The following is a 27,694-nucleotide window of genomic DNA, read 5'->3' as shown; positions in this document are numbered from 1 at the left end:
CAGGCTGTCTCAGGGAGTTGAGAGTTTTCTAACCCATCTATCTAATCCCCCTAGATAACTTCCAGGAAGGCTTTTCCCTGTCCTCCAAGCTGCTGGCCATCCATCTAATTAAATGAGATCATATTGGTAAAGCGCTTATCCCAGTGCCTGGCTTATAGTAGGCACATAATAAATGCTGATTCCTTCCCTTCCCTGATGGAGATAGAATAAGGTAGTAGAAGCTGGTGGCTCTGAAGTAGGGAACTTGGGTTCAAATCTTCCTTTCAATGCTTACTACCTCTGTGACCTTGGTCAAGTTGCTTGACCTCCCCCAGGCCTCAGTTTCCTCATCTGCAAAATGAGAGGGTTAAACAAGATAGCCTCCGATGGCCTTTCCACCTTTCGATCTGTGAGCCCTCCTTTGATAAGTAGTGGTCAAAGAGCCGTGGACTGGAAGCCAGGAGTCCTGGGTCCTAGTTTGAATTCCACCATTGACTTGTTGTTTAACCCTGGAAGACACTTCGGGGGTTTTTTTGTTTTGTTTTGTTTTTTGTTTTGTTTCTTTGAAAAGACACTTTTGCAGGCAGAGTGGTATGGTAGAAGGAAGAGAAGATTTGGAATCAGGACTTGCTCATCATGAGAAGAGCGGGGGCTGAACTAGATGGCCTCAGAGGTCCTTTCAGCTCTCAATGTAGGACGCTAGGATCTTGCTCGCCTACAATCTGCTTAAGCACTTACCATAGTGTCTGGAACATAGTAGGCACGTAATAAATGTTTATTGACTTAATGATGACTTAACAAAGACAAGGTGAAGTCAGTCAGTCAACAAACCTTTACTGATTGTTTATTGTGTGCCAGGCACTATGCTAACTGCTGAGAGGTCCAAAACAAAGTGGAAAAAAGCCCAAAGCCTGCCTTCAAGAGCTTACATTCTAATGGGAGAGTTGCCAATAAGCTGCCATTTTTGAGCATGTCCCCTCTCTTGCTTGTATCTTTGTTTCCTTATTGGGAGAACAAGGTACTAGGTGACCTTCCAATGTCTCTTCGACATTTGATATCCTGTGGTTCTGTGAAGGGCTTGAAAAGGAATTTGACTCATCTGACCCTCTGTGTGAAGCGGTTCATGGTTATCAATCTGTTCTCTGGGATGGAAATCTCTAGGTTAGACAATGTGTATTTTGGAGCACCTCTTCCTGAGCTCCCCAGCATCCAAAGAACAACTCCACCTCCTATTTATTTCTTTCTTTCTTTTTCTTTTCTTTTCTTTTTTTTTTTTTTGGCTAGGCAATGGGGTTAAGTGACTTACCCAAGGTCACACAGTGGGGCAGCTAGATGGTGCAATGGATACAGCACCAGCCCTGAGGTCAGGAGGACCTCAGTTCAAATCTGGCCTCAGGCTAAACACATGACACTTACTAGCTGTATGACCCTGGGCAAAGTCACTTAACCCCAATGGCCTTAAAAAAGGAAAAAAAAATGTTTCAAAGCCAAGGTCACACAGCTAGTAAGTGTTATGTTTCTGAGGCTGGAATTGAACTCAGGTCCTCCTGATCCAGGGCCTATGCTCTATCCACTGCACCACCCAGCTGCCCCTCCACCCCTCTTTCCAGAAACACTGGGACTGCTCAGGGTAATGCTGATGGGGGGGAGTTGCTTCCATCCACAGGCACCTTGGAGGAGGATACTGTTTGTGAGCCCTGCCTCCCTGGGACCTTTTCCAACCACAGCTCCAGTGCCCAGGATTGTCAGCCTCACACCAGGTAACCCCAGAGTTCCCCTGGGCAGTCTCAGAGTGAGCTGGGAAGGAGCTCTCTGAGGGCAGGGGGATGGACCACATGACCTCTCGGGGTCCCTTTCTGCTTGAAGAGCTGGGATCCTATGATTGAGTTAGAGATAAGGCAGAATAGAATCAGTTGTTAAATTGGATGGTATGGACACAGGAGTTCGGGGAAGAGAGTGATATAGGCTAGAATACATGCATTCAATAGGGAAGGCTTCCTGGAGGAGGTGGGTTTTGGAAGACTGAGTGGACAGAATTATTTTCCTGTCATCCCAAAGCCAATGGCACAGCTGTCCCAAATGCTGCCAGGTTCACCAGGAACTAGGGGCCTGGTACCTTCTTCTAGAGGCTAGAATATTGTCCTTCTGCCAGGAGAGATCTTCAAAATGGCTGAGGGCATGACCAATCCTTGGCCTTACCATTTGGCATACAGGGTGACCTCAAGAAGGGAGGCTTTTTTGGCTGGTTGGTCATAGCGGACCACAGAGGGTGGATGCCCTCTCCGGACTGGCACACCTGTCTCTAACCTATGTCATGTATTACTACTTGTATGACCTTGGACACATCACTGAACCTTTCTGGGCCTCATTTTCCTCACCTGTAAAATGAGGGGGTTGGACTTAATGGCCTTTGAAGTCTCTTTTACCTCTAGAGCTAGGAGCCTTGACTCTAGACTTGACTCGTTGGCTTCTTTCTTCATGGGAAAAGGCCGATGGGGCACAGTTTCCGCCTATATTGTCTCTGAGCACCAACCTTCTCTGCTTCTAGTAAACAGGTGCCTGGCTTCCCTTTTTCCTTGTCTGGGAACGAGGCAGTCTCTTATCTCTGCCTATCTGTATCAAGCTCATCAGACAGGTGGGGAACGCCACCCATGATCATGTCTGCTCTGACCTGGGTCCACCAGCCTTTGTCATCAACCTCTACACTATCTCCCCCACTGCCAGGATCTCTGATATTCCAGACCCTTCCAACACCACAGCTGACCCCTCCGACGGGAGTTCAACCCATGACATTGGGACTGTCTCACCATCTCTCACAGGAAGACCCAATCCAGGTAATTCCTTGCAAAGGTTTTGTTTCTGATGGAGTAGGCTAGGGCCAGTAGAGACCTCCCTACCCCAAAGGCAAAGGGATTCACCCCCAGGAAGTTCAGAGTTGGGGTGGGGAGAGATCATTCCTTGTTTACTAACATTTCCCAGGGAAACCTGAGGTTGAGAGGCAGTGTGGTACAATGGAGAGAGTACTAGTTCTGGGATAAGAGAACCTGAGCTCAAATCTCACTTCTGGTGCTTATGTGACTTGGGGCAAGTCCCATCTGTAAAATGGGGGAGTTGGATGGCTTCTTGAGCTATGATCCAACAACTTGATGGTCAGTAAGATGCTTTCCATCTAAATCTATGATCCTGTGATCTTGGACACTCTGACATGACCTCTTAGGAACCTCTAACAACCAGAGTTGGAGGAGATGGGGTGGTGCCTCTGCCTGGAGCTGCAATTGATCATGGGAGGCAGGGAGGTAGGTTTCATCAGACTTTGGGGATCAGTACATTCCTAACCCTGTCCCTCCTGCCCCTTCCTTCCTTCCTTCCTTCCTTCCTTCCTTCCTTCCTTCCTTCCTTCCCTTCCTTCCTTACCTCCCCTTCCTTCCCTCCTTCCTTCCTTCCCTCCTTCCTTCCTTCCTTCCCTCCTGCCTCTTCCTTCCTTCCCTCCTTCCTTCCTTCCTTCCTTCCTTCCTTCCTTCCTTCCTTCCTTCCTTCCTTCCTTCCTTCCTTCCTTCCTTTCTTCTATTCCTAACCCTATCCCTCCCTCCTTCTCTCCTTTCCTTCCTTCCTTCTTTCTTTAAAAAAAAATCTCTGTATCATATTCTTTTTTTATCACTTTGTATATTTCTAATCCTTCTCTACCTAGAGAGAAATCCCTTGTGACAAATGAAAAAGAAAGAGGGAAAGAAAACAGATCAGTAAACATGATGGACACATCGATCAATATGACCACATATTCAGTGTTCTACATCCATAGTTTCCCACCTCTGCAGAGAAGGAGGGGAGGTCCAGCCCTGTCTTTTCATGGGGCTTATGAATGGATACAGCATGGTATCACGGAAAAGGTCTAGCCTTGGAGTCTGATCTGTCATTGAATCCTGGTTCTAGCTGAACTTGGGAGTCATTGTACTTCTCTGGGCCTCAGTTTTCTTGTCTATAAAATGTGGGAGTTGGCCTAGATCAGAGCTTCTTAACTCGGGGGTCCATAGAGCTCCCTCCCAAAAGCATCTATGGATAGATTTCAGGGAGTCTGTAAAACTGGCCAGGAAAAAAATTAAATCCTTATTTCAATATGATTGGTTTCCTTGGGTAATTTTGTGAATTTATTTATTCATTTAAAAAATTATTCTGAGAAGCAATCCATGGGCTTTACCAGAGTGTAATACAACACAAAGATTAAGGAATCCTGGACTAGATGACCTCCATGGATTCCTGGCTCCCAAATCTGTGGTCCTCCAGGGATCCTAGCACAGGAAAATCCAGCATGGACAATGCACTGTTGGTGGACCTGTGAATGGGTACAAGCATTCTGGAAAGCAATCTGGAATTATACATAAAAAGTTACTAAACAGTGTACACCCTTTGATCAATGACCACTGTAAGGCCTATACTCAAAAAAAATTCAAAGAAAGACAAACAGATTCTATTTGTACAAAAATATTATAACAGCTCTTTTTGTGGCGGCTATAACAAATAAACAAACTGGAAAGTAAGGGGATGCCCATCAACTGAGGAGAGGATGAATAAAATGTAGTGTATGAATATGATAGAGTACTCTTGTATTGTAAGAAATGAGAAAATGAATGATTTCAAACGTACTTGAGAAGACTTATAGGAACTGGTGCAGGATGAAGCAAGCAGAACAACTTGTACTGTGTATAAATGTCATCAAAATGAACAGTTTTGAAGACTTTCATAAACTGATGAAGGATGAACTGAGCAGAACCAGGAAAACAATTTATACAACAGTATTATAAAGACAAACAGCTCTAAAGCTGTGAGAACTATGATCAATGCACTGAGCATCCACGAATCCAGAGGACTAATGATGGAATATGCTCTCTACCTTCTGCTAGAGAGGTGAAGGATTCAGGGTACAGAACAAGACATGTATTTTTTGAACATAACAAATGAGGAAATGTATTTTGTTAACTATACACATTTATTGCAAGGAATTTGTTTTTCTTTTCTCTTTTTTCAGTGGGGTGGGGGTTGGGAGGGAGAAAAAATTTTCTGTTCATCAAAAAAACCCACTAAAAATGGAAAGGTTGGAAGATCACAGGTGTGGAGTGTTGTACACACTTTCAAATTAGGTCAGTGGGTTGTTCGTTTGGTAGAGCTCTCACAAGATAAGGGCAATTTGGAAAAGTTTGAATATAAGAATAAAATATGTCAATACAACAAAAGAGAGAGAAAGGAAAAGGAAGGAGGGAGAGGGAAGAGAGAAGAGAAAAAGAAAGAAAGAGAGAGGTGGGGAGAGGGAGAGAGAGAAAAGAAAAAGAGGAGGGAGAGACACACAGAGAGAAGACAGAGAGGGGGAGAGGAGAGACAGAGAAAGACAGAGACACACAGACAGAGAGAGAGAAGAGAAGAGGGAAATAGAGATAGAGCAAGAAGAGAGAGGAGACAGAGGAGAGGAGAGACACATAGAGAGGAGAAAAACAGAGAGAGAGAGAGAGAGAGAGAGAGAGAGAGAGAGAGAGAGAGAGAGAGAGAGAGAGAGAGAGAGAAGATACAGAGAGAGAAAAGAGCAAGAGAGAAGGAAAAAGGCAGAAAGAGAAGAGAGAGAAGAGAGAAAGGAGAAGAAAGAAACAGAGAGAAGAGGAGAGAAGGGAGAAAAGAGACAGAGAGAGACACAGACAGACAGAGAAAGGGAGAGAGAGACAGAGACAGAGAGGAGAGACAAAGACAGAGAGAGAAGAGAGAGCAAGAGAGAAGAGGGGGAAAGACAGAGAAGAGAGAGAGAGGAGAGAAACAGAGAGAAGAGGAGAGAAGGGAGAAAAGAGACAGAGAAGAGAGAGCAAGAGAGAAGAGGGGAAAAGACAAAGAGAGGAGAGAGAAGAGAGAAAAGAGAAGAGAGAAACAGAGAGAGAAGAAGAGAGAAGGGAGAAAAGAGACAGACAGACAGAGAGAAAGAGAGAGAGACAGAGACAGAGAAGAGAGAGCAAGAGTTTAGAAAAGAGAAAAAGACAGAAAGGAGAGAGAAGAGAGGAGAGGAGAGAAACAGAGAGGAGAGAAGGGAGAAAAGAGACAGAGAGAGAAAGGGAGAGAGAGAGACAGAGAGAGAGGAGAAACAAAGACAGAGAGAGAAGAGAGAGCAAGAGAGAAGAGGGGAAAAGACAGAGAGGAGAGAGAGAGGGGAGAAAAGAGACAGAGAGAGAGACAGAGACAGAGATGGAGAAGAGAGAGACAGAGAAGAGAGAGCAAGAGAGGAGGGAAAAAGACAGAGAGGAGAGAGGAGAGAGAAAAGAGAGGAGAGAAACAGAGAGAGAAGAGGATAGAAGGGAGAAAAGAGACAGACAGACAGAGAGAAAGAGAGAGAGACAGAGACAGAGAAGAGAGAGCAAGAGTTTAGAAAAGAGAAAAAGACAGAAAGGAGAGGAGAGAAAGGAGAGGAGAGAAACAGAGAGAGAGGGGGAGGGAGAGGGTTGGCTTGACAAGGTCCGCCCTCTAGTGGTCGTGTCGGGAATTACTTCCCCAGCCTTCTCGGAAATTGGAATGGAGCCGGCGGCTGAGAGAAAGCCCTGCGGTGGTCTTGTGTTGCAGGTTCTGAGTCTCTTTTCTGGGTGGCGACGGTCTTTGCTGTGACGCTTGCCTTCGTTCTCTTCCTGATCTGCCAGCAGAAGGCCTGCAGGAAGGGGATTCTGCAGAGTGAGTTCATGTTCTGCCCCACGGAGCCATTTCTGGTGGGGAGTGGGCAGCAGGGACTGACTGGGATGGGCTGGAGATGCCGTACTGAGCGCGGATCCCAGCTTGGGACACCGGGTTTTCATAATGTGGTGATACGGAATGACCACTGGAGTTAGAGGCTACCAGGAGACCTCAGTTCTGTCCCGGGCTCTTCCTTTGCTGGATAGGTACCCCGGGGTCAAGGCACTTGACCTCTCCAGGACCTCATTTCCTCATCAGTAAAATGGGGGTGGCAGGAGTATTTGCTCTGCAGAGGCCCTGGCTTTAAATCCAACCTCTGATGCTTGCTAGCAGCTCTGTGACCTTGGCTGCGAACTGCCTGGGGTCTCAGCTTCTTCATCTGTAAAACAAGGGCAGACCAGATGGCCTTGTGAGGGCTCCTCCAGGTGCATGTGGAAGATCCTGTCATTCATTCCTGTTCACTGGCCGCCTCCTTCACGGACTTGTTGGAAGGAAAGCACTTTGTAACCCTAGAGCCCTTTAAGAAATGGGTATTGTTAATTATTGTTATTATTATTATTCCTTATCCCTGCTCCTGCCCCTAAGACCAGGACCTAGAGGGCCATATGTGGCCTCGAGGCTGAAGGTTCCCTACCCCTGTTCTAGAAGGACCAAAGAACTGGCCCCTGCAGGTTCCCTGTCTTCTCTTTCAGAGCTTCACCTCCATTCTGGCCAAGCCTTCCAACCCAAGGTCATGCCTACGGGTAAGTAGAGGAAGGAGGTATGTGGGCAGGTGGAGGGAGAGAGCATTGGCTGAATAGGAGGAGACCTTGAACATCATCCTTTAGGTGGATAGAGCTCCGGCCTTGGAGTCAGGAGGACCTGAGTTTAAATCTGGTCTCAGACACACAACACATGACACTTACTAGCTGTGTGACCCTGGGCAAGTCACTTAACCCCAATTGCGTAGCAAAAAAGAAAAAAAAAGAACAGAATCCTTCCTGTCTCTGAGACTCAACTGTCCCTGCTATAAAATAAAATAATGCAGCAAGGGGAGGAGGAAATGATTGACTGGTTGGAGCCCATGAACTCCTATGGTCCTGCCTTGCCTGGATGTCACATGTTCAGCTTTATTTAAAAAAAAAAAGGTTATTCTGCAACAACATGGCAAATGAGAGAGAAAAATAAAACTGCAGCAGAAATTCTAATTTCAATAAGAACTGAAGAAAGAAAGCAATTGTTTCAAGGAGATTCTCAGCCTGCCAACACCCTTCCTTGAGAATCATTTTTCTGGGGGTTAAATTTTTTTAAAACCCATCTCAGTATTTATTCTCTTTTTACACTTATCTCCATCACAGATAACTCTTGAATTCATTCATTTTCTTTCATTTGTTCATTTGCTCAACAAATTTTTATTAATTCAATTCATTTAAATTTGACAAGCATTTTTAAAAGTCCTATTATGTGCCAGGCACCGTGCTAGGTGCTGGGGATACAGAGACAAAACCACCGTCGTCCCAGCCCTCAACAAGCTTCTGTCCAATTTGGTTACTACTGCAGGTACCCAGACAGGGAAACAAACATTATATACAAGTAATTTCAAGACAGAAAGTTAGTAACTGGAGGGATCAGAAAAGATCTTTTCTAGGAGGTGGCATCTGAGCTATGCTTTGAAAAAAAAGAGATTCCTCCTTGAAGGGATCATGAGAATTAAAGATGAGGAGGGACTGGGCAAAGGCCCAGAGGTGGGAATTTGAGGGATGTTTCTGGAACAGCAACAGGACTGACCCAGATGTCGGTTCAGATTATAGTTTATCCAGGCCAGAGCTCCCTGGGAAGTGTCTATTAGTTTGTCCTGACCAAAGGCACAGCCAAAGGCCTTCGGCTCCCAACCTGCTAGCTGTGGTAGGGAATTGAGGAAGCTAGCGAGGTCTTGGACTGTATCAAGAGGCCTACCTCCTAGGCACAAGCAGGTGATATGTTGCTCCCAATGCATCCTGCCCTGGTGACACCACAGGTGGTGTATTCAGCCCTGGGCACCATGGTTTAGGATGGGCTTCGAGAAGCTGGAGATCATCCCAGAGTGGGTAATCCACGCCCTTGAGTCCACACCATATATGGATCAATAGAAGTTACTGAGCATGTTTGGCTTGGAGAAAACTTATAGGGAATGCCCTTTCTCAAGGGTTGGAAGGGCTGCCACTTAGAAAAGGATGGCTTAAATTAGGCAGCTTGATAGTGTAGAGTACTGGACTTGGCATCAGGACAGATCTGAGTTCAAATCCTGCCTCACATACATACTGGGTGCATGACCCCGCACAAGTCACTTAACCTCTCTCTGCCATCATTTCTTCATCTATAAAATGGAAAAATAATAGTACCTATATCTCAGGAATGTTATGAGGATCAAATGGGGTACCATAGGTGAAGTTCCATGGAATGCTTGCTGTTATTATCATCCTTTTCTGACCCAGAGGGGAGACCTGGGAGCCAAGAGTAAAAGTTGTGAAGGGGCTGATTTGGGTTGGAGGTCAGGACAAGCTTCCAAACAATCAGAGCTGGCCTAATGTGGCCTGGGTGACCTGGAGAGGGGGTAGATTTCCTCTCACTAGGGATCTATGAGCAGAGGCTGGTACAGGTAAGATTAAGTAGTCTCTGAAGTCCCCGATATTTTCAGCCTTCAGTGCCATTCTAGGGACAGGGGGCATCACTTAACCAATCAGAGCTTCTGGGATCTGGACTATTTTAGATCCGTTTACCCTTGTCCAGGCTTTTGACATAGAATCAAAACATGTCATATTTCCCATTCACGTACTTTGAATCTGACGTTACTCAGTTTCACAATCAGATAGTTCTGTTTGGTTAAAAAGGGGGATTTGGGGCTTTTGATGGGCCCTAGCTTTTTTTTTTTTCCCATGAACTGGCAGGCTGAGAATCTCCTTGAAACAATTGTTTTCTTTCTTCAGTTCTTATTGAAATTAGAATTTCCGCTGCAGTTTTATTTTTCTCTCTCATTTACAGTGTTGTTGCAGAATAACCTTTTATTTTTTTACATAAAGCTGAACATGTGACACCACTAAATACTTGGACATCATAAGTGAAATGTTGCTTAGTTCAGCTCCTGTTGGCCTTGTCCAAGTCCTTGTGGATCGTAGACCCACAAAGCTGGGAAATGAGCAGGACATCACAACTTGGCATGTGCTTACATGGTGCAGTAGAAGCAACCCTGACTCTAGAGGCAGAGGGCCTGCATTTAAAACCTACCTATGTAGGTTTGGGCAAGTCACTACCTCTCCAGACCTCAGTTTCTTCATGTCATGGGAGATTCAACAGAGAAAGAGACTTCAGAAGCCACCTAGTTTCTTTACTTTTTGGAGCAAAAACTTCCTCATGTCACAGGATAATAGACGTAGAAGTAGAAAAGGCCAAGCCTTCTAGGCTGACCTCCACATTTTGTAGATGAGGAAACTGAAGCTAATTAATGAAGTGACTTGACCAGGGTCACATAGCTAGGAAGTGTCACAGGTAGGAAGTAAGCCCAGTTCTCCGTTACTCCAAGCCCAGTGTTCTCTACATCATGCCAGGCTGCCGTTCACTCAGTCAAATAAGGGAGATTATCCCTGTAGTGCCTCCCACCTCGAAATTTATGATTCCCTGATCTTCAGGTACAGAGCAGGGCAGCTTCCATGCACCTTAGCACAAGGAAGCTGTCTTGGGAGCTCAGACTAACGAGACGAGCCCTCTTCAGCCCTGGATTGTTAGGGGGCAATGGCCCCCTAAGTGGTCTCCTTTTCTCTAATCTCTCCTCTCTCCGACCAGCTGGTAAATTTTTGTTTTCCCATAGTGCAGATCTGACCATGTCACTCTTTTGTTCAATATACTTCTGTAACTCCCTGTAGGGTCAAATATAAACTCCTCTGTGTGGCTTTAAAACACTTTATGACCCAGCACCATCCTATCTTTTCTAGTCTTATGACATAGAATTCCCTTCAAAGTCAAGTCAAATCAATAAACATTTATGAAGTACCAGCTATCAATCAACATTTATTAAGCACCTGTTATATGCCAGACACTGTGCTAAGTGATGGGGATTTAAAAAAAAAAAGGCAAAAGCAGTTCCTGTTTTCAGGGAACTCACAGTCTAAAGAGGAGTAAAACATGCGAATAAAATAAATATCGGATGAATTCTAGATAATCTCAGAAGGAAGGCACTAGTATTTGAAGGCACTAGCATAAGGATTGGGAAAGGTCTCTCGCAAAAGGTGGCATCTGAGCTGAGCCTTAAAGAAAGCCAGGGAAGCCAGGAGGCAGAAATGAGGAAAGAGGGCATGGTGAAATATATCGAGTCAAGCCATGGAGGAACAGCACATAAGCCAGTGTCACTGGATTGTGGAGTACGGGGAAGGGAGTAAAGTGTGTGAAGACTGGGAAGGTAGAATGGGGCCAAGTCTTTAAAAGTGAAACCGAATTTTTTATCTGATGCTGGAGGTGATAAGGAACTACTGGCGTTTATTGAACAGGGGAGTAATGTGGTCAGACCTGCACTTTAGGAAAACCACTTTGACAGCTGAGTGGAGGATGGACTGGAATGGGGGGAGACTTGGGGCAGGGAGAACAACCAGAAGGCTGGTGGTAGTGTCAGAGAAGAGAGAAGGTATATGTGAGAGAGGATGCCAAAGTAGAATCGATAGGACTTCGTAACAGACTGGATATAGGTGAGGATTGAGAACGTCACTTAATTTGTAAGCCTGGGTGATTGAAGAATGATGGCGCCTTCAACAGTAGTAAAGAAGTTAGGAAGAAGGAAGCATTGGGGGGGGGGAAGTTAACGAGTTCAGTTTTGGACATGTTGAGTTTAAGATATCTATGGGACATTCAGTTAGACATGTCTAATAGGCAGTTGGAGATTGGCAAGACTGGAGGTTGGGAGAGAGGTTAGGGCTGGATTGATAGACTGAAGAATCACCAGCATTGAGATGATAAAGGAATCCATGGGAGTTGATGAGATCACCAAGTGAAATAGTATAGAAAGTGTAGGGAAAAGGGTCCCGGCTAGAGCCTTGGGCATCTCCCATTGTTAGTAGGCACACATTCCATCCAGCCAAATTCACCTCTTTGCTTCTTGCATTTACCATCTCCAGGGATATTACCATAGCCCTGGGTATCCTGTGTGCCTGGAATGCACTCCCTCCTCAGCTCCTTGGTTTCTGTTCAAGGCCATCTCATTCCCCTTCTCCCAAGCTGCCAGTACTTCTCCTTCCAAGTTACTTTGTATCTACTTTTGTACATACCAGCATAGGTGTACATTGTATACCCCCCCTTAAAATGTAAGTTCCTCGAGGGCAGGGACTGTATTTGGGGGGTTTTGGGGTCTATGTCCCTGGCTCCTCCTGTGGTTCTTTGTAGTAGATGATTAATAAATGTTTGTTGATGAATGAAGAGACAGAGACAGAGGGGAGAGGGAGAGGGGAACTTATTCTTCAAATTTCACACCGATTTCTAATTCAGAAATCCTTTTAAATCTGAAAGAGGCAGGGGCAGCTAGGAGGTGCAGTGGATAGAACACCGTCCCTGGAGTCAGGAAGACCTGAGTTCAAATCCAGCCTCAGACACATAACACCCCCTAGCTGTGTGACCCCGGGCAAGTCACTTGACCCCATTGCCTAGCTGAAAAAAACAAAAACAAAACAAAACAAAAAAACAATCTGAGAGAGGTAAAATTTCGGATAAGTAAGAGACTGCCTACTTGACTGCCCCCATGAGAGTGCATAGTTGTAACGGATAATTACATAGCACCTTCAATGCATTATCACATTCTGTTGTCGTGTGCATAAAGGAGATCCCATTTTTAAAGAACTTTGCAAACCTTAAAAGTGCTATGTAAATGCTATTATTCATTATCATTTTTCCCATTTGAACTATATATCAACCCTGTGAAGTCAGTACTAGAGTCAGGATTCTTCACCTGGCTTAATGATAGAATAGGCTAGGTCACTAATCCAACTGGCACATTTTGTAGATGAGGAAACTGAGTCTCAGAGGTAAAGTGACTTGCCCGAGGTGACGTGGGCAGTAAGTGTCACAAGTGGGACATGAACCCAGTTCTCCCTGATTATAAGCCCAGTATTCCATCTACTATGCCAGGCTGCCTCTCAGAGAGTGTCGACTGAGGGAGTTGGACTAAAACTCCATGAGGTGGGCATTGTTACTATCCCATTTTACAGCTGAGGAAATTGAGGCAGAAACATATTAAGTGACTTGCCCCAGTGTCACATAGCTAGTAAGCATCAAAGGCGAGATTTGAACTCAGGTTTTCCTAACTCCAGGCCCAGGACTCTTACCTATTCACCATCTTCAAATGAGATATTGTATGTAAATCATTTCACAAACTTTTAAAATGCTTTGTAAAAGTCCATAAGTTATATCTACCCTTAAAATATGAATATTTCCCATCATTCATGCACAGAGTGCTGGACTTGGGCCCAGGAAGACCTGGGTTCAAATCCTGCCTAAAACCTTTATGTCTTTGAGTAAGTCACCAAAGAAAGCTCTGTTTGCCTTGGTTTCCTCGTCTGAAAAAACAAGGATGGTGATACCCCTAGTGCCCAACTTACAAGATTGTGTAAGGCTCAGATGAAAATGATGCCAGTAAAGTGATTTCCAACCTTTCACTATCTTCGGGGAAGCAACATGGAGTAGTAAGTGGGTGACCTGAAAGTTAGGAAGACCTGTGACACATTCTAGCTGTGTGACCCAAGACACGTCCCTCAGCCTCGCAGGAGTCCAGGAAACCTTCAAGAGGAGTTAGAAGAGGAGGTGTCAGTCTGTATCATTGTAGAGGAAGTGTCCTCACTTTGAACTTCCCTCTGGCAATGACATCACATGTCCCTTTCCTCCTACTGTCGGTAACTAAGGATGGTGATGGTGGCGATGATGAGGAGTACATCACGGACTTTTCTGGAAGGGGAATTGCTACCATGTTTCCAATAATAGTAATAGTATGGGAATAACAAATGAGTGAAGGAATAAGGCATTTATTAAACTCTTACTGTATGCACAGTGATGCGCTAAGCTTTGGGGATACAAATAGAAAAGTGAGACGGTTCCTTCTCTCAAGGAAGGGACAACTCTTAGAGAAGATTTTGGCTGCAGGTGACATAGCAAGGTCCCACGGTCCTTGGGATGCAGCGGCAATAAAGCAGAAGCAGATGGCTCTTCTTTAGTGCCATCTTTACTGGTAAAATCATATCAGTTTCTTATGTTGAATCATCTGACAATGCCAAGGGTTGTGGTGGCAAGACCTTTGTTATCTAGGTTTTTGGTAGAATACGCATGTGAAGTCCAAGGGGACTGCTTGGAAAAGGTTAATACTCATTTCCTGTATTTTAAGTTCTCAACTTATTTGTTAACCTACTTCACATCTTAATTGTGATGTCAGAATGTAATCATTTTAATCACATCTTAGAAGTTCAGAAAGGGCTTAGCTGAGTATTTGGAGGAGAGATCGTTTAGGGGACATTGAGGTAATGTAAAGGAAGATTTGGGCTAGATTCATCACTAATCTTAGAGATTAAGATCAGTATCAGTTGGGACTTCCCTGGTCCTTTGCTGGTTCCATCAAAGACAGATTCTTGTGCTTCAAAGATGCTGCTTCCACTTTTTTTAAATTAAATTTTCTTTTATTTAAATTATTTAAGTTAAATTTAAATTATTATTATTTATATTATATTGTATTAATATTATATTATAACTATATACCATATAATGTAATAAATATAATAATTATATATTATACAACACAATATTATATTTATTATATAGATTTTATTGTGATATAAATATTATAGTATAGTATTTTATCTGTTATATTATAATATAATAATAATTAAATATAATTTAAATATTATGTAACATATTATATATGATATTAAATTAAATTAATTTAATTAAATCTTTTTTTTTCCTTGACCAATAAGCGTTCATTTTCTCTCCCTTTCACCTCCCTTGGCCAGTTTCCTCCATGGTATCAATTGAGGTCCTTACTAATAGTGCTGCTGAAAGTTGAGCAGGAATTGTAATCAGAGATCCTGAGTTCAAATCCCACTGTTGATGTTTACTGTCTTTGTGACCTTGGGCAAGTTTCTTTACTTTTATAGGCCTCATTTTCCTCATCTGTAAATGAGGGGGTTGGATTTGGTGACCTATGAGGTTCCCTCTTGTTCTAGGCCTATGCTTCTATGCTCCTCTAAGTTTCTTCTTTTGTAAAATGATGTCTGACTAGTGGGCCAACCTCTAAACCTGTGGTCCATCAGGATCCCTGTGGGAACTAACTGACGATAATTCTTTTGTTTGTGTTCTAGGTTACAGCCCCGGGAATAATTGCCAAGTAAGTCAGCCCTCTCCCTGAGCAAGAATCCCCTAAATCTTTCCCTTCCTCAAACAGCTTCCACCAGATCCCCTTGGCTTTCTGCTGAGGGTTAATAGACTTCCCCAAAGTAAGGGCGTCTGTGTTTCGCTGCTGAGCTGGGAGCTGTCCAGCCTTTTACCCACCCACCCAGTGTGCCTGGCCCTGGCCTGAGACCCCTTTGTCTTTGCCCCTGAGCTAGGAGGGGCTGAATCTGGGGAGGGCTTTCTCCTGAAGGGATGGAACTGATGCCAGGAACCCAAGCCACAAGTGCTGGCTTATCCCACTGGGGTTTTCCAGGTTGGAGTGGCAACCAGCCATCTGCTGATACTGTCTCACTCCTGATTTTTTCAGCTCATGGATGAAGCTTTTATGGGGAGGGACCTAGGTAGAGTCCTGGTGACCCAGGACAAAGACACCATTTCCTTGTCTCCCTTCCTTCACATCTGGCCCAGGGACCTTTTTGGCTGGTGAAAAGAAGGAAGGAAAAAAAAAAGAGCACTTATAAAGTGCCTACTGTGTGCCAGGTGCTTTAGAAAGAAAATCTCATTATATACTCATAACAACCCTGGGAAATAGGTGCTACTACTATTCCCCATTTTACAGTTGAGAGACTGAGACAAGCAGAGGTTAGGTAACTTGTCCAGGGTCACACAGCTAGCAAGTAAGTATCTGAGGCCAGATTTGAACTCAAGTTTTCTAGACTCCAGGCCCAGCGGTCTATCCACTGCACCAGCCTAGGGAGTAGTCAGTCCTAGGAACCTAGAGCATCCTCCTCTCCTGGTGTATCCCAGCCTGCCACCAGCCTGAGCTTTGGGCTGCCCTGAATTGGACTGAGGATTGGGAAAGGGGGCGTTCCTCCCTCCTCAGGGCCAGAGCAGCGTGGTAGAGCAGAGTGATGGTGACCTGGGAGGTCAGGGTTTGAGGTAGGGAGTTCATACTCTTAAACCAAGCAAGCTTGGGGGAAGACTTGGGGACAGGGCAGAGTGCAGGGAAGGAAACTGGATTGTAGCTACAGCTTTGAACTTCCTGCCCTGAGGCTCTGTTCTCTTGGCTCTTCTCTCCTTCCCTTCCCCTCTTGCCTGCCCCACCATAGGGGTGCTAGCAAGAACTGCCGTGACCTCCAGTGCCAGGACCTTAGCATTACTTTTTTTTCTCTAATTTGAAGATTTAATACCGAGAATGGGGGAGGGTAAGGGTGTCATAGCCCATTATGATGACAATCAGTCCCCTACTTCCCCCTTCCCCCCAGACAAGAAGATTAAGGCTTATGAAATTAATTTCCCAGCCAAGCCCTACCTGGGATAGAGTGGAAGTTGTCTGGACAAAGTCTAGCTTCATCTAGGGCTCTCTGGAGGAGTAGGAATTAATCTTTGATTAATAAAATGCTAGAGCCGGGAGGGCCCTTAGAACCCTGAATGCCAGAGCTGGGAGGGCCCTTAGAACCCAGAATGCCAGAGCTGGGAGGGCCCTTAGAACCCAGAATGTCAGAGCTGGTTCCCATAGTTTCTCATCCAAATCCTTTCTCTCAAACTCCAGTCTTCATTGTACCCCTGCTCTGTGCCCATCCCTGTGTTGTGCTATACCAGGGAGCACAGAAGTGTGCAATATCATCCCTGCCCTTGGGGAGCTTCTATTCAAGTAGGAATGACAGGACACTCAGATGTGCACATGAAAAGATTGGATTCCATAAGATACCATGTGATCAAGGGCTCAACAACGGTGCATTGCGTCCCCAAGGGCTACAAGAGTTCCTTTGCAGAAGTAGTGCAGTACAGTGTCTAGAGAGCTCAGCTTGGAGTCAGGAAGACCAGAGTTCATTTCCTGGCCCAGATACTGGCTACTTGTGTGACCCTGGGCAAGCCACTTAACCTTTCCTAGCCTCACTTTCCTCATCTGTAAAATGAAAGGGATTGGACTCAATGGCCTTTTAGGTCCCTTTCCATCTCTAGATTTAGAGCTTTTTGACTCTGGGCTAGGGCACGTCAATTAACCTCTCTCTGTCTCAGTTTATTCAGCTGAAAATGGGAATACTAATAGCACCTACCTCACTGGGTTGCTGTAAAATTCAAATGAGATAAAAAATGTATATATGTAAAAATATATATGTATATAGATTATATTCAATATATGTGCATACAGTATATATATGGCTAGTTACTCCAGACCACACTGATCTCTGAATAATATTATTAATAATAATGGCTAATATTCACATATGTTTACATATACATGTGTATATCTACACACACACATATATAGTATATACATATATACAGTATACATATATATCTACATGCAATTTATACCTATATACAGTATGTGTACACACACACATACATACATACATATATACACATATACATACATACATACATACATACATACATACATACTCTGGGGAGCTAGGTGATTCAGTAGATAGACCTCTGGACCTGGAGTCAAGAAGACTTAAGTTCAAATTTGGTCTCAGACACTTACTAGGTGTGTAACCCTGGACAAGTCACTTAACCCCAACTGCCTTAAAAAAAATGAGTTAGAGAGGGGAATGGCAAACCATTTCAGTATCTCTGCCAAGAAAACCCCAGAGTCATGGAAAGTCCAACAGAACTGAAAAATGACTCAACAACATCATATATACGTGTTTATATATATATATATATATATATATATATATATACATATATATATATATATATATATATATATATATGTATGTATGTATATATACACACACACATACATATACATATATATACATACATATATATATACACATATATACATACATCTATATGCATCACACATGCATACTACATGTATAGCATATATATGCATACACACATATACATGCATATGTACGTTTATATATATATTATCAAGCCAGAAGCTTGGCTTTGACAGAGGTGGGTAGAGCCCTGCCCCATCCTCCTTAGACCAAAGTTCTCAGCATCAGGAGTAAGGCTTCCTGTTGATATTTGTAGCCCTCGTTTGGGTCTCTCCTATCCCAAGGGTCATATTGGGGTCCCTCATTTTTCAAGCCCACATCCTCTATGTCAGCAGTCTAGGAGTCTTCCAAGGAATGCCGAGATCTCTGAAAAGCAAGGGTTAATGAGTGGTCGCCCTGCTGTGGAGACAAACGACCACTTGACCCCATTCTCCAAGGAGCCCCTTGGCCTGAATCTGAATGCTACTGAGAATCTTGGCCCTGGGGACATTCCTGAGCCCCGGGCGACCACGGAACACACTAATAACCAGATTGGTGAGTCACTGGGGTCTGGTATGTGCAGCTGTCTGGTCGGGAGGAGTCGAGACCTTGACACCAGAAAACTTCATTAGCAAGTGAAAAGGCCAGTGTGGCACAAAGATTGTTCACCCTAGAAAGCTTGGGGGTTACGTTACTTCAGACCCAGCTCCAAAGCTTATTTCTGTGTTAGGCAAATCACTTAATCTCTCAGGCCTCAGTTTCTTCCTTCACAAAACAAGAGTATTAGACTGGATGAGAGTTTGAGAGCTGGAAGGAAGGCTGGAGGGCATTTCATTTTATCCCTTCATAAAGTAACTGAAGTTCAGAGAGGTTGAATTGTCCAAGGCTTCCCAGGTCCCAGGCAGAGGTGCAGTTTGCAGCCAAACCCTCTGTATAGCCAACATCCTATAAGACTTTTCCTCCGGCTCCTAATCTAAGATCTTGCAGATTTATCGGCTGTGTGACCTTGGGCAAATCATTTCAATCTCTGGTTCCTTATCTACAAAATGGGGACAATCTCACTTGCACTGCCTACTTCCCAGGGCAGGGGTAAGAAAATCTCTTAGTTAACATCTGAAGAGTTATAGAAATGTCAATGATTTATGGCAATTCCTAGCACCCCCTTTTTAAAAGCACCCATTCAAGCACCAAGTAGATGTAAGAGCATTGAGAGAGAACACCTGATTTGTGTTTTCTCACTTTAGTTGGGGTGAGGGGGAGGGGAGAACACCCCAAGGAAGTACAGAGATGAGGCTTCACATGGAGTAAGTGCTCAGTCAGTGGTTGCTAAATGAATAAATTGGTGAAGAATATGGAAATGACCACTGTGGGCATGGGCAGATGCAAAGGGACAGGATACAGAATGGAATACATGAGCTGACGTGGAATGTTGCCAAGGAAGCACTCAAAGTGAGCTGGGGTTAATCTCAGAAGGCTCCCTAGACTAGAAGGTTAGCTCTGGCCTGGATCTTGAAGGAGGCAGTAGATATGAGAAGGAAGGAAGGAAGGAAGGAAGAAGGAAGGAAGGAAGGAAGGAAGGAAGGAAGGAAGGAAGGAAGGAAGGAAGGAAGGAAGGAAGGAAGGAAGGAAGGAAGGAAGGAAGGAAGGAAGGAAAGAAGGAAGGAAGGAAGGAAGGAGAGAGGGAGAGAAAGAAGGGAGGGAAGGAGGGAAGAAGGAAGGAGGGAAGGAAGGATTTATTGAACTCCTCCTTTGTACCAGGAACTGTGCTGACAACACAGGGATGGTTACATTTGAGGGGTACAATGAAGACTAGAGACTGATAGAAAAAGTTTGTAAAAAAAAAATCCAGCCTCACACAGATATGTAGTTGGAAAGGGGAGGAGCATTTTAATAGGCAAATAACATCATAGCATTATTATGAAAATAGTTTTGAGGGCGGCTAGGTGGCACAGTGGATAGAGCATCGGCCCTGGATTCAAGAGGACCTGAGTTCAAATCCGCCCTCAGACACATAAAAATACTTACTAGCTGTGTCATCCTGGGCAAGTCACTTAACCCCATTGCCCAAAAACAAAAACAAAAACAAAAAGAAACTAGCTTTGCCCTCTGCGGTCCCATCCAGCTCTAAGTTTCCGATCCTGTGATTCTAGGCCACTTTCCCTCCCTGGGCCTCAGTTTCTTCATCTGTAAAATGAAAGGATGGGACTAGATGAGGTCCCTTCTAGCTCTGGATCTGCGGTCCCACGATGCCCTGATTCCAAGGCTCTGAGCTGGTGTTCTCTGTATGGTACTCAGGGACTCTAACAGGTCTTCAGATCATACTTTGGGAGCTACTGATCTAATCCAACCCCCCATTTTACAGATGAAGAAACTGAGGCCCAGGAAGATAAAATGGCTTTGAAGCTTAGGATCATGGCTTTAGAGCTAGAAGGGAGCATGGAGATGATCTATGACCATTCCACTTTACAGATGAGAAATGTCAGCCAGAGGTTAGGTGACATGCCCAAGGACATATAGATGCTAAATGTCTGGGGGGGGGGTTGGACCCAGGACTTCTGATTCCAAAACTGCACTTCATCTTAGAGAACCAGGATGCTGTTTACCATAAAGCAGAGCTGGGATCTCAGGGAGAGTCTGAGTGGCAGCTCTGGTGTTTCCCAGGGGAGAGCCATTTCCTCCTTGAGCCCTAGGGGGGGTCTCCCCAGATCGTCCCAGCCATTGAGGAGCGTTTCACCCTGGTGCTCCACCCACCCCACATCAGTGCCCAGTGGCCCAGCCACACGAGAAACCGCAGTCCCTGACAGAAAGAAACTTCCCTAAATTCAGCAGGCAGCCTCTGGAGCAAGCTGCTGCTGGAGCAAGGGAAGGAGGGAAGTGGGAAGAGGTGGGCAGCCTCTGCAGTGGGCCTGAGGCCACCTTAACTTGTTACCTGCCAAAACAGTTTTTAATGGGCTTATATACCCTGCCTCTAATGTACCCTGGTTGTGTAACTCCGACCAAAGGTCATGTCACTGATTCCAGGCAACTGTTAAGACAGAGAGTAGGGGGAGTTTTCTTGCCCAAGAGTTTCCTATGCCAGTAAAATCACAGGTCCAGAATCTGTCCCTATTTTTCAAAAATGAAGAAGGGTCAGCCAGGTGGTGTAGTGGATAGAACACTAGCCCTGGAGTCAGGAGGACCTGAGATCAAATCCAGCCTTAGACACTAGCTGTATGACCCTGGCCAAGTCATTGCCTCCAAAAAATAAAACAAAATGAAGGAGAGGCAGCATGTGGTGGAAGAGTGTCTGAGTCTCAGTTCCTTCATCTGGAAAATGGGGTTAATAATAACACCTATCTCCCAGGGTGAGGCCCCAGGAAGGTCATGTTTATAAAATGCTTTGCAACCCTAAAAATGCTATAGAAATGATACCTGTGATCATTATGGTGTTTGTCCAAATCCAGCTTCACCCTATCCTCTTGCCTTGCAGAGAATATCTATATCATGAAAGCCGACACAGTGATTGTTGGGTCTGTCACTAGAGTGTCCGAGGGCAGGAACCCCGTTGTGACCTTGGGACTTGAGGAGACGGCCCTGGAGACTGACCAGTCTACCCATTATCCAGAGCAGGAGACAGAGTTGTCCCCTGGGGGCCACATCGAAGTCATGTTCTCCGTGGAGGAGGAAGGGAAGGAGTACCACTGGCCAACAGCTGTGTCTGCCAAGTGAGGGCCAGAGGAAGGAGGCCAGGCATCTCTGAGAGTGAGCTGGGAAAGCTGAGATAACAAGCTGGGCAGAGCTGGGGGCCATCTCTGCAGCTCAGGGGTCTCAGGACCCGAGCCTGAGCTGACCTTCCTGAATTGCTTTATGGATTACCCTGGAATGTTCCTGAGGGCATTCTGGTTTTGGCTAGATGCTGATACCCTGTCACAGACCTACCTTTTAAAGAAAGAAGAGACTTAGGGATAAGAGGGATGCTGAAGAGTCGGACAGGAGGTTTAGTTGGCTCGGGGAGACACAAAGGTTTCTCCTTCCCCATCATCTCTCTGTTGCTTCCCTGGAGTCCATTCCTAGACCACCCAGGCACACTTGGCTGCCTCCATCAGGGAGCTTGGAATCCATTCTGTCCAGAGTGGCAGAAGCCAAGCGGCTAGCTTTGGCCCTAGGCCATTGCTTACTTTTCCTGATACCCAACACCCCGGAGTCCCCTTCCTGAAATGTTTCCTGGGGCCAAACTGGCATATGCCTTACTGTAAACATACCCCTCGGAGAATGTGGGTGCCTCAGAAGTAGGCTCTCAGCCAGTCCCCTGTGGTTATACGACTTGACTCAAAAGGGAAGTTGAACTGGGATTTGTGTTCCCAGTATGGTGCCTGCTCTTCAGATCTTGTGAGCCCTGGGCAAAGACCAGTGGGTTGTAGGTTCAGGGGCACTCCTGCCTGGCAAGCAGCTGCTGCTGACCACTCCCACTGATGGAGCCCCACTTACCCACCAGCCCCAGTGAGGTCTGGGTGGTTACAGGTGCTCATGTCGAGTGACATCTTCCTTCATACCTACTGCTTCCTCAATCTCCCTGGTATTGCCCTATAAGAACACCAATTAGGACATGAGATTTTCTAGCAGGCAGGGCTCACCTGTCATCTAGAGTAGAGGCCTCCTAGACCCTGAGCCCCCTACCTTCCTTCTCCCCTGGCTTAAACTAGAGACCATGAAGGAGAACCTTGGAGTAAGGGAAATCCAGGTTCAAGTCTCACCCGATACTTAGCTGCATGACCCTGGGAAAGTCACTTAACTTCTGTTTTCCTCAGCTTCCTCATTTGTAAGATAAGAGGTGATCATCTCTAACTCTGCACCTAGAGAAGTGGAGGGAAGCAGTGTAGGAAAAAGAAAACAGGAAAACCATAAAAGACATTGAGCTAGGCCTGCCTGGAGTCTTTGCTTCTTCCTTATGCGGCCTCCCCCCTCTCTTTGAGAGGGTTGATTGCCCCTCCCAGAATGATAGAGAAGTAACTTTTTCTAAGGACTGCTGAGCTTGAAGAATGGTCTGGCGCGCTCTTGGGGGCCAGTGGCTCAGCAAGCCCCGGGCATAGTGGGAGACTTTGGACCTTTGCACTGTAATTTTAGTGTTTGATCTGCGCTTATCTTGAACCTCTGTATACAGGGAGAGAAAGATGGCAAGTGATCTGTCATTTGTGTGGGCCTAGATCTCTGTTTCCAAATCCAGTGGACTGAGGAAATGCTGCTTGGACTGCTTGCTCCATGAATCACCTTGTGTTTGCATTTCCACAGGTTTCTTTGCATTTCTCCATATTTGCATTTCACCTTTAGGACTGGAGCCCAATCAATACACATGAGCTGATAACATTTCTAGTTTAGCGTACATAGCAAAGAGAAAACTGAATATATCATTTCATACATGTATGGCTGGAAGGAACCTCGGAGGTCATCTAATCCAACCTCAGTTTGGGGTTCAGGCCCCAGTTCTGATGATCACTACTTATGTGACTTTGGACAGGTCACTTAATTTTGCTGGCCTCAGTTTCCTCATCTGTAAAATGAAAAGGTTGGACTATGTCTGAGGTGTCAAACTAGGTCAGCAGCTGTAAGTCACCAGCAAGACTCCCTAGTCCCAAACCAGATTAAAATGCAATTTAGAAATGTTTAAGAAAATAAATAAAAATACAAAACAACACAAATAATGTTCATTTGTAGTTTTCTAAGTCCATATGCCCAGGCAAGGGTCTATTTCTATTTGAATTTGACACCAATGGATTAGGTGACTTCTGAGGACCTGTAAGCTCCAAATTGATGAAAACTTCCCCATTTTGCAGATCAACAAGGTAAGCCCCATATTGTGTCCAAATCACAGAAGCAATAAGTGGCAAATCCAGGATCCAAATCCGGAACTCTTTCCCCCTACATCACAGAACTGGAGAGATTGGCATCAGTTATTGTAAACATTTCTGATTCTTTTCCTTGCTCAGAGTTAATTATGAACTCTGGATCAATGCTGAAGCATCTCTAATAAACCTTGGTTTAGCCTCCTAGTTGTCTGCATGTCAGTCATTTTGATTGGCAGCAGTAGCTGTCAGGGATTCCATGGATATTTCCATAACAGCAGAATCATAGAATTGAAGACTGGTAGCAGAATCACAGACTAGAGAATTCCCACCCAGCTACTTTCCTGGACTTCATCATCTCCAGAAACTCATCATTCTACAAGATGGAACCAATTTATAAACTCATACCTCCTCAGAACTGTTCCCACCATCCATAGGACTTTGTCATGTACGCCTGCTCTGCATAACCTTCCCTCCACCCCACCCCCACCATTCGCAGGTGTTGTAGCTTCCTTCAGATTGTGAGATCTTCGAGGAGAAGAATTGTCTTTTTTTTTAACTTTTTAAAAATAAGTTTTTATTGATATTTTCTATTCTTGCATTATCATAGTATCCCATGTATTCCTCCTCCTCCACTTCCCAGATCCCATAAGACAAATAGTATTTTTAGAGGGAAAAATAGGCAACCCAACTATTCGATACATTGAAAAATTCTGAAAACATGTGCAATGTATAACATATGTGGACCTTCCACCTCCACAAAGAGGTAGATTGGAGGAATGTCTCCTCCTATCTCTTTATTTGAGTCCTGCTTTTAATAGTTTTGTTGCATTTAATTTTTAGTTTTTGGCACATCACCATTCTTTCACTGTAGTTACTATGTATCTTGTTTTCTTGGCTTCGCTTCCTTCCTTCTGTATCAATTCATAGGAGTTTTTCCATACTCCTCTATACTCATCACACACATCATTTCTTACAACACAATCATCTTCCGTTACACTCATGGACCACAGTTTATTTAACCATTTCCCAACTGATGGGAATCTACTTTGTTTCCAATTCTTAGTTATCAAAAAAAAAATGCTACTGTAAACATTTTGGAGTCTATGGAAACATTTTTTCTTGTCAATGGCCTCCTTGGCATATAAGCCCAGTAATTGAGTCTCTGGTTCAAAGGGTATAAACATTTTAGTAGCCTTATTTGCATGATTCTAAATTGCTTTCCAAAATGGGTTCTACCAATTCTCAGCTCCTCCAACAATGTATTAGTGGGTCTATCTTTCCACAACCCCTCTAATATTGACTATTGCCATTTTTGGTCATTTTTACCAATATGCAGAGTATGAGGTGAAACTTCAGAGTTGTTTTGATTTGTTCTTGTTGCTAGGGATTTGGAGCATTTCTTCATGTTGTAGTGAATACTTTGCAATTGTTCTTTTGGGAACTGCTTGTTTGTATTCTCTGACCATTTAGCTACTGGAGAATGACTATTATTCTTATACATTTATGAATTGTATGTGTGTGTATGTATATGTATATATACATATGTATATGTATATATACATATATATATATATATATATGTAGAGAGAGAGAGAGATTACTAACCCCTTATAAGAGAAATTTGATACAAAAAAATTTCCCTCACATTTTCTTGAGCCTTTCTTTATATCCCCAGCATTTAACATAGTGCCTAGAGCATAGTAGGTACTTAATAAGTGTTTATTGACTATAAGTTGGAGGGGTCTCATCTACCATCTAGTTCATTCAACTCATAAACGAAAAGGAAGCCCTACTCTAAAATACCAAGTTGTGGTCTAGATTCAAGGCCTGGTTCTTTCATTCATGAACTTTTGTGATCTTTGAACAAGTCAGTTAACCTCTCAGCCTTCTCCTCTGCCACATAAGAAGACTGGATTGGACTCCGTGGGAATTCTTAACGTGAGGCCTGTACTTTTTTTTTCCATTTAAAATAATGATTCTGAGAAGTGGTCCATCAGTTTCACCATATTGCCTACCCAAAAGAAATGTGAGGTGGGCAAATTTAATGACGTCTCCACCCCAAATGTTCACGTGGACTACTTGTGCCCAACCTGTGGTAGAGCCTTCCAAGCTCATAATGGTCTGATCAGCCATAGTTGGATGCACTGTTCCTTGACTCCAACACAGTGCTGTCATTCTGGTCCTCTTCCAGCACCAAGGACAACAGCCAACCGATTGCCTCTGCAAGGGGTCCGAGAAACAGAGAAGTTTACGAACTCTTGGGTACAAGGATCCTGAAAGTCCCCTCTTGCTCTGATAGTCCATAAGACTAAAACTCAAAGCCCTGAGCTTTCCTTCCGACAGATAATTAGCCTTGAGAATAAAAGAACCTACGGAAATAAGTCATGGTGTCGGCTGTCCTTCCTTAGTGTTGCTGGGAGCCCGCATTCGTCATGGGCAAGTTTGAGGTGTTTGGATCTACCCCTGGTAGGTCTCAGGCTGTTAAAAAAAAAAAACCCTGTTTACTCATCAGACCACATTCTTTAGAGGAACTTGGGGTCTGGATCACGAGTACTCTTTTGAAATCACTCACAATGTTTTGCCCAAATTGGAAATTCTGAGAGAATGATACACTGGAAGACCTGGTAACATTAAAGCTGAGAACTCTGTCCCAGACTGGTGTAAATTTGAAATACCATTTTCCTTTTGCTGAGACTTGTTTGTTTTGCCTCCAATCCAATCCAATAAGCATTTATTAAGCACCTACTATGTGCAGACATTGGGCTAAGTGCTGGGGATATAATAAATAACAAAGAAAGATAGGCCCAGACTCCAAGAAGATCTGGTCATTGCCATTGCGAATATACAGAGTATGAGGTGAAGCTCCAGGGATTTTTGGATTTGGATTTCTCTTCTTATTAGCAATTCAGAGCATTTTTTTCATATGGTTGTGAATACTTTGCAGTTTGTTCTTTTGAAAGCTGCTTCTTCATATCCTTTGACTATTTAACTACTGGAAAATGGAGTCAGATGGTCTGGGTTTGAATCTAGGTTCTACTTAGCTGGAAGAGCCTCCCCCTCCCTGCCTCAGATTCTAGAACTGTAAAACCAGGGGATTGGACTATGTGATCTCTAAGGTTCTCTTGCAGTTCTAAGGTTCTGTCTTTAGAATACATTCATTCAATACATACAGAATCTCAGAGAAAGAAGCTACATGAGATCCCATGCAGGGCAGCCCATAACTGTGCAAGAATGACTCCTCTTAATAGAGATCCAAGCCAACCAATGGACATCCCGATTTTTGTGTGGTGGCTTCCATTGACGAGGAATTCACCTCCCTAGGGCCACCCGCTTTCCAGTTTAGGACCACTCTCATTGTTAGGAAGTTTTTCCTTGAGTCTATATCCATCTCTCTGCCCCTTCTACTCTACTTCTACCCTCTGGAGCCAAGCAGAATGAGGCCAATCCCATTCCAATCAACACTTCACATCATCATCACTGGTATAACAGCTAACATTTATTAAGCACCTAGTGTATGTCGGCCACTGTGTTAATAGATTTTTACAAATATTTTACCTTCAGGGGCAGCTAGGTGGTGCAGTGGATAGAGTACTGGTCCTGAAGTCCACTTCACAATTACTAGCTGTGTGACCCTGGGCAAGTCACTTAACCCCAATTGCCTAAAAAATAAATAAATAAACAAGCAAATAAACAAACAAACAAACAAACAAACAAATAAATAAATGGGAATTTAAAGATAAACAAATATTTTGCCTTCATAACAACCCTGGGAGGTAGGTGTTATTATTATCCTCATTTTACAGTTGAGGAAACTGAGGCAGATAGACGCTAAATGACTTTCTTAGGGTCACATGGATAGGAAGTGTTTAAGGCTGAATTTGAAATAAGATCTTTTTGAGTCCAAGCCCAGCACTCTGTGCACTGTCCCAACAGCTGCCACACACATACGTACACATGTACACACATATACATGTGTATATGTATGTATGTGGAAAAATTGAGATCCAGGGAGGTCAAATGAATTGCCCAAGGTCATACAGGAGGTAACCAGCAGAGGCAGGATCTGAACTTGGGTCCTCTGACTCCAGCGTCAGTTCTCCACCACTGATA

General features: G+C 44.2%; 1 protein-coding gene across 4 annotated transcripts in view; it reads left to right on the top strand.

Annotated features, from left to right (window-relative positions):
• TNFRSF8 (TNF receptor superfamily member 8) overlaps positions 1–25,965 on the top strand; it is a 75,048-nt gene extending 49,083 nt beyond the window's left edge. The window contains exons 5-11 of one of the 4 annotated variants that reach the window (XM_020973636.2): positions 1,646–1,739; positions 2,704–2,813; positions 6,568–6,672; positions 7,365–7,415; positions 15,012–15,037; positions 18,119–18,317; positions 21,232–25,965. In XM_020973636.2, coding sequence (XP_020829295.1) covers positions 1,646–1,739; positions 2,704–2,813; positions 6,568–6,672; positions 7,365–7,415; positions 15,012–15,037; positions 18,119–18,317; positions 21,232–21,470 — 824 coding nt within the window. In that variant the 3' untranslated portion in view covers positions 21,471–25,965. Of the gene's footprint in view, positions 1–1,645; positions 1,740–2,703; positions 2,814–6,567; positions 6,673–7,364; positions 7,416–15,011; positions 15,038–18,115; positions 18,318–21,231 lie in introns of all 4 variants that reach the window. The other 3 variants (XM_020973626.2, XM_020973652.2, XM_020973643.2) reach the window with 3 other exon arrangements.
• Positions 25,966–27,694: the final 1,729 nt, after the last annotated feature.

This window comes from Phascolarctos cinereus, unplaced genomic scaffold, assembly GCF_003287225.1.
Source record: "Phascolarctos cinereus isolate Bilbo 61053 unplaced genomic scaffold, phaCin_HiC Scaffold_726;HRSCAF=1367, whole genome shotgun sequence".
NCBI classification, from domain to species: domain Eukaryota; kingdom Metazoa; phylum Chordata; class Mammalia; order Diprotodontia; family Phascolarctidae; genus Phascolarctos; species Phascolarctos cinereus.
The sequence above is the reverse complement of the archived record's forward strand: the minus strand, read 5'-3'. Positions and strand labels throughout refer to the sequence as shown.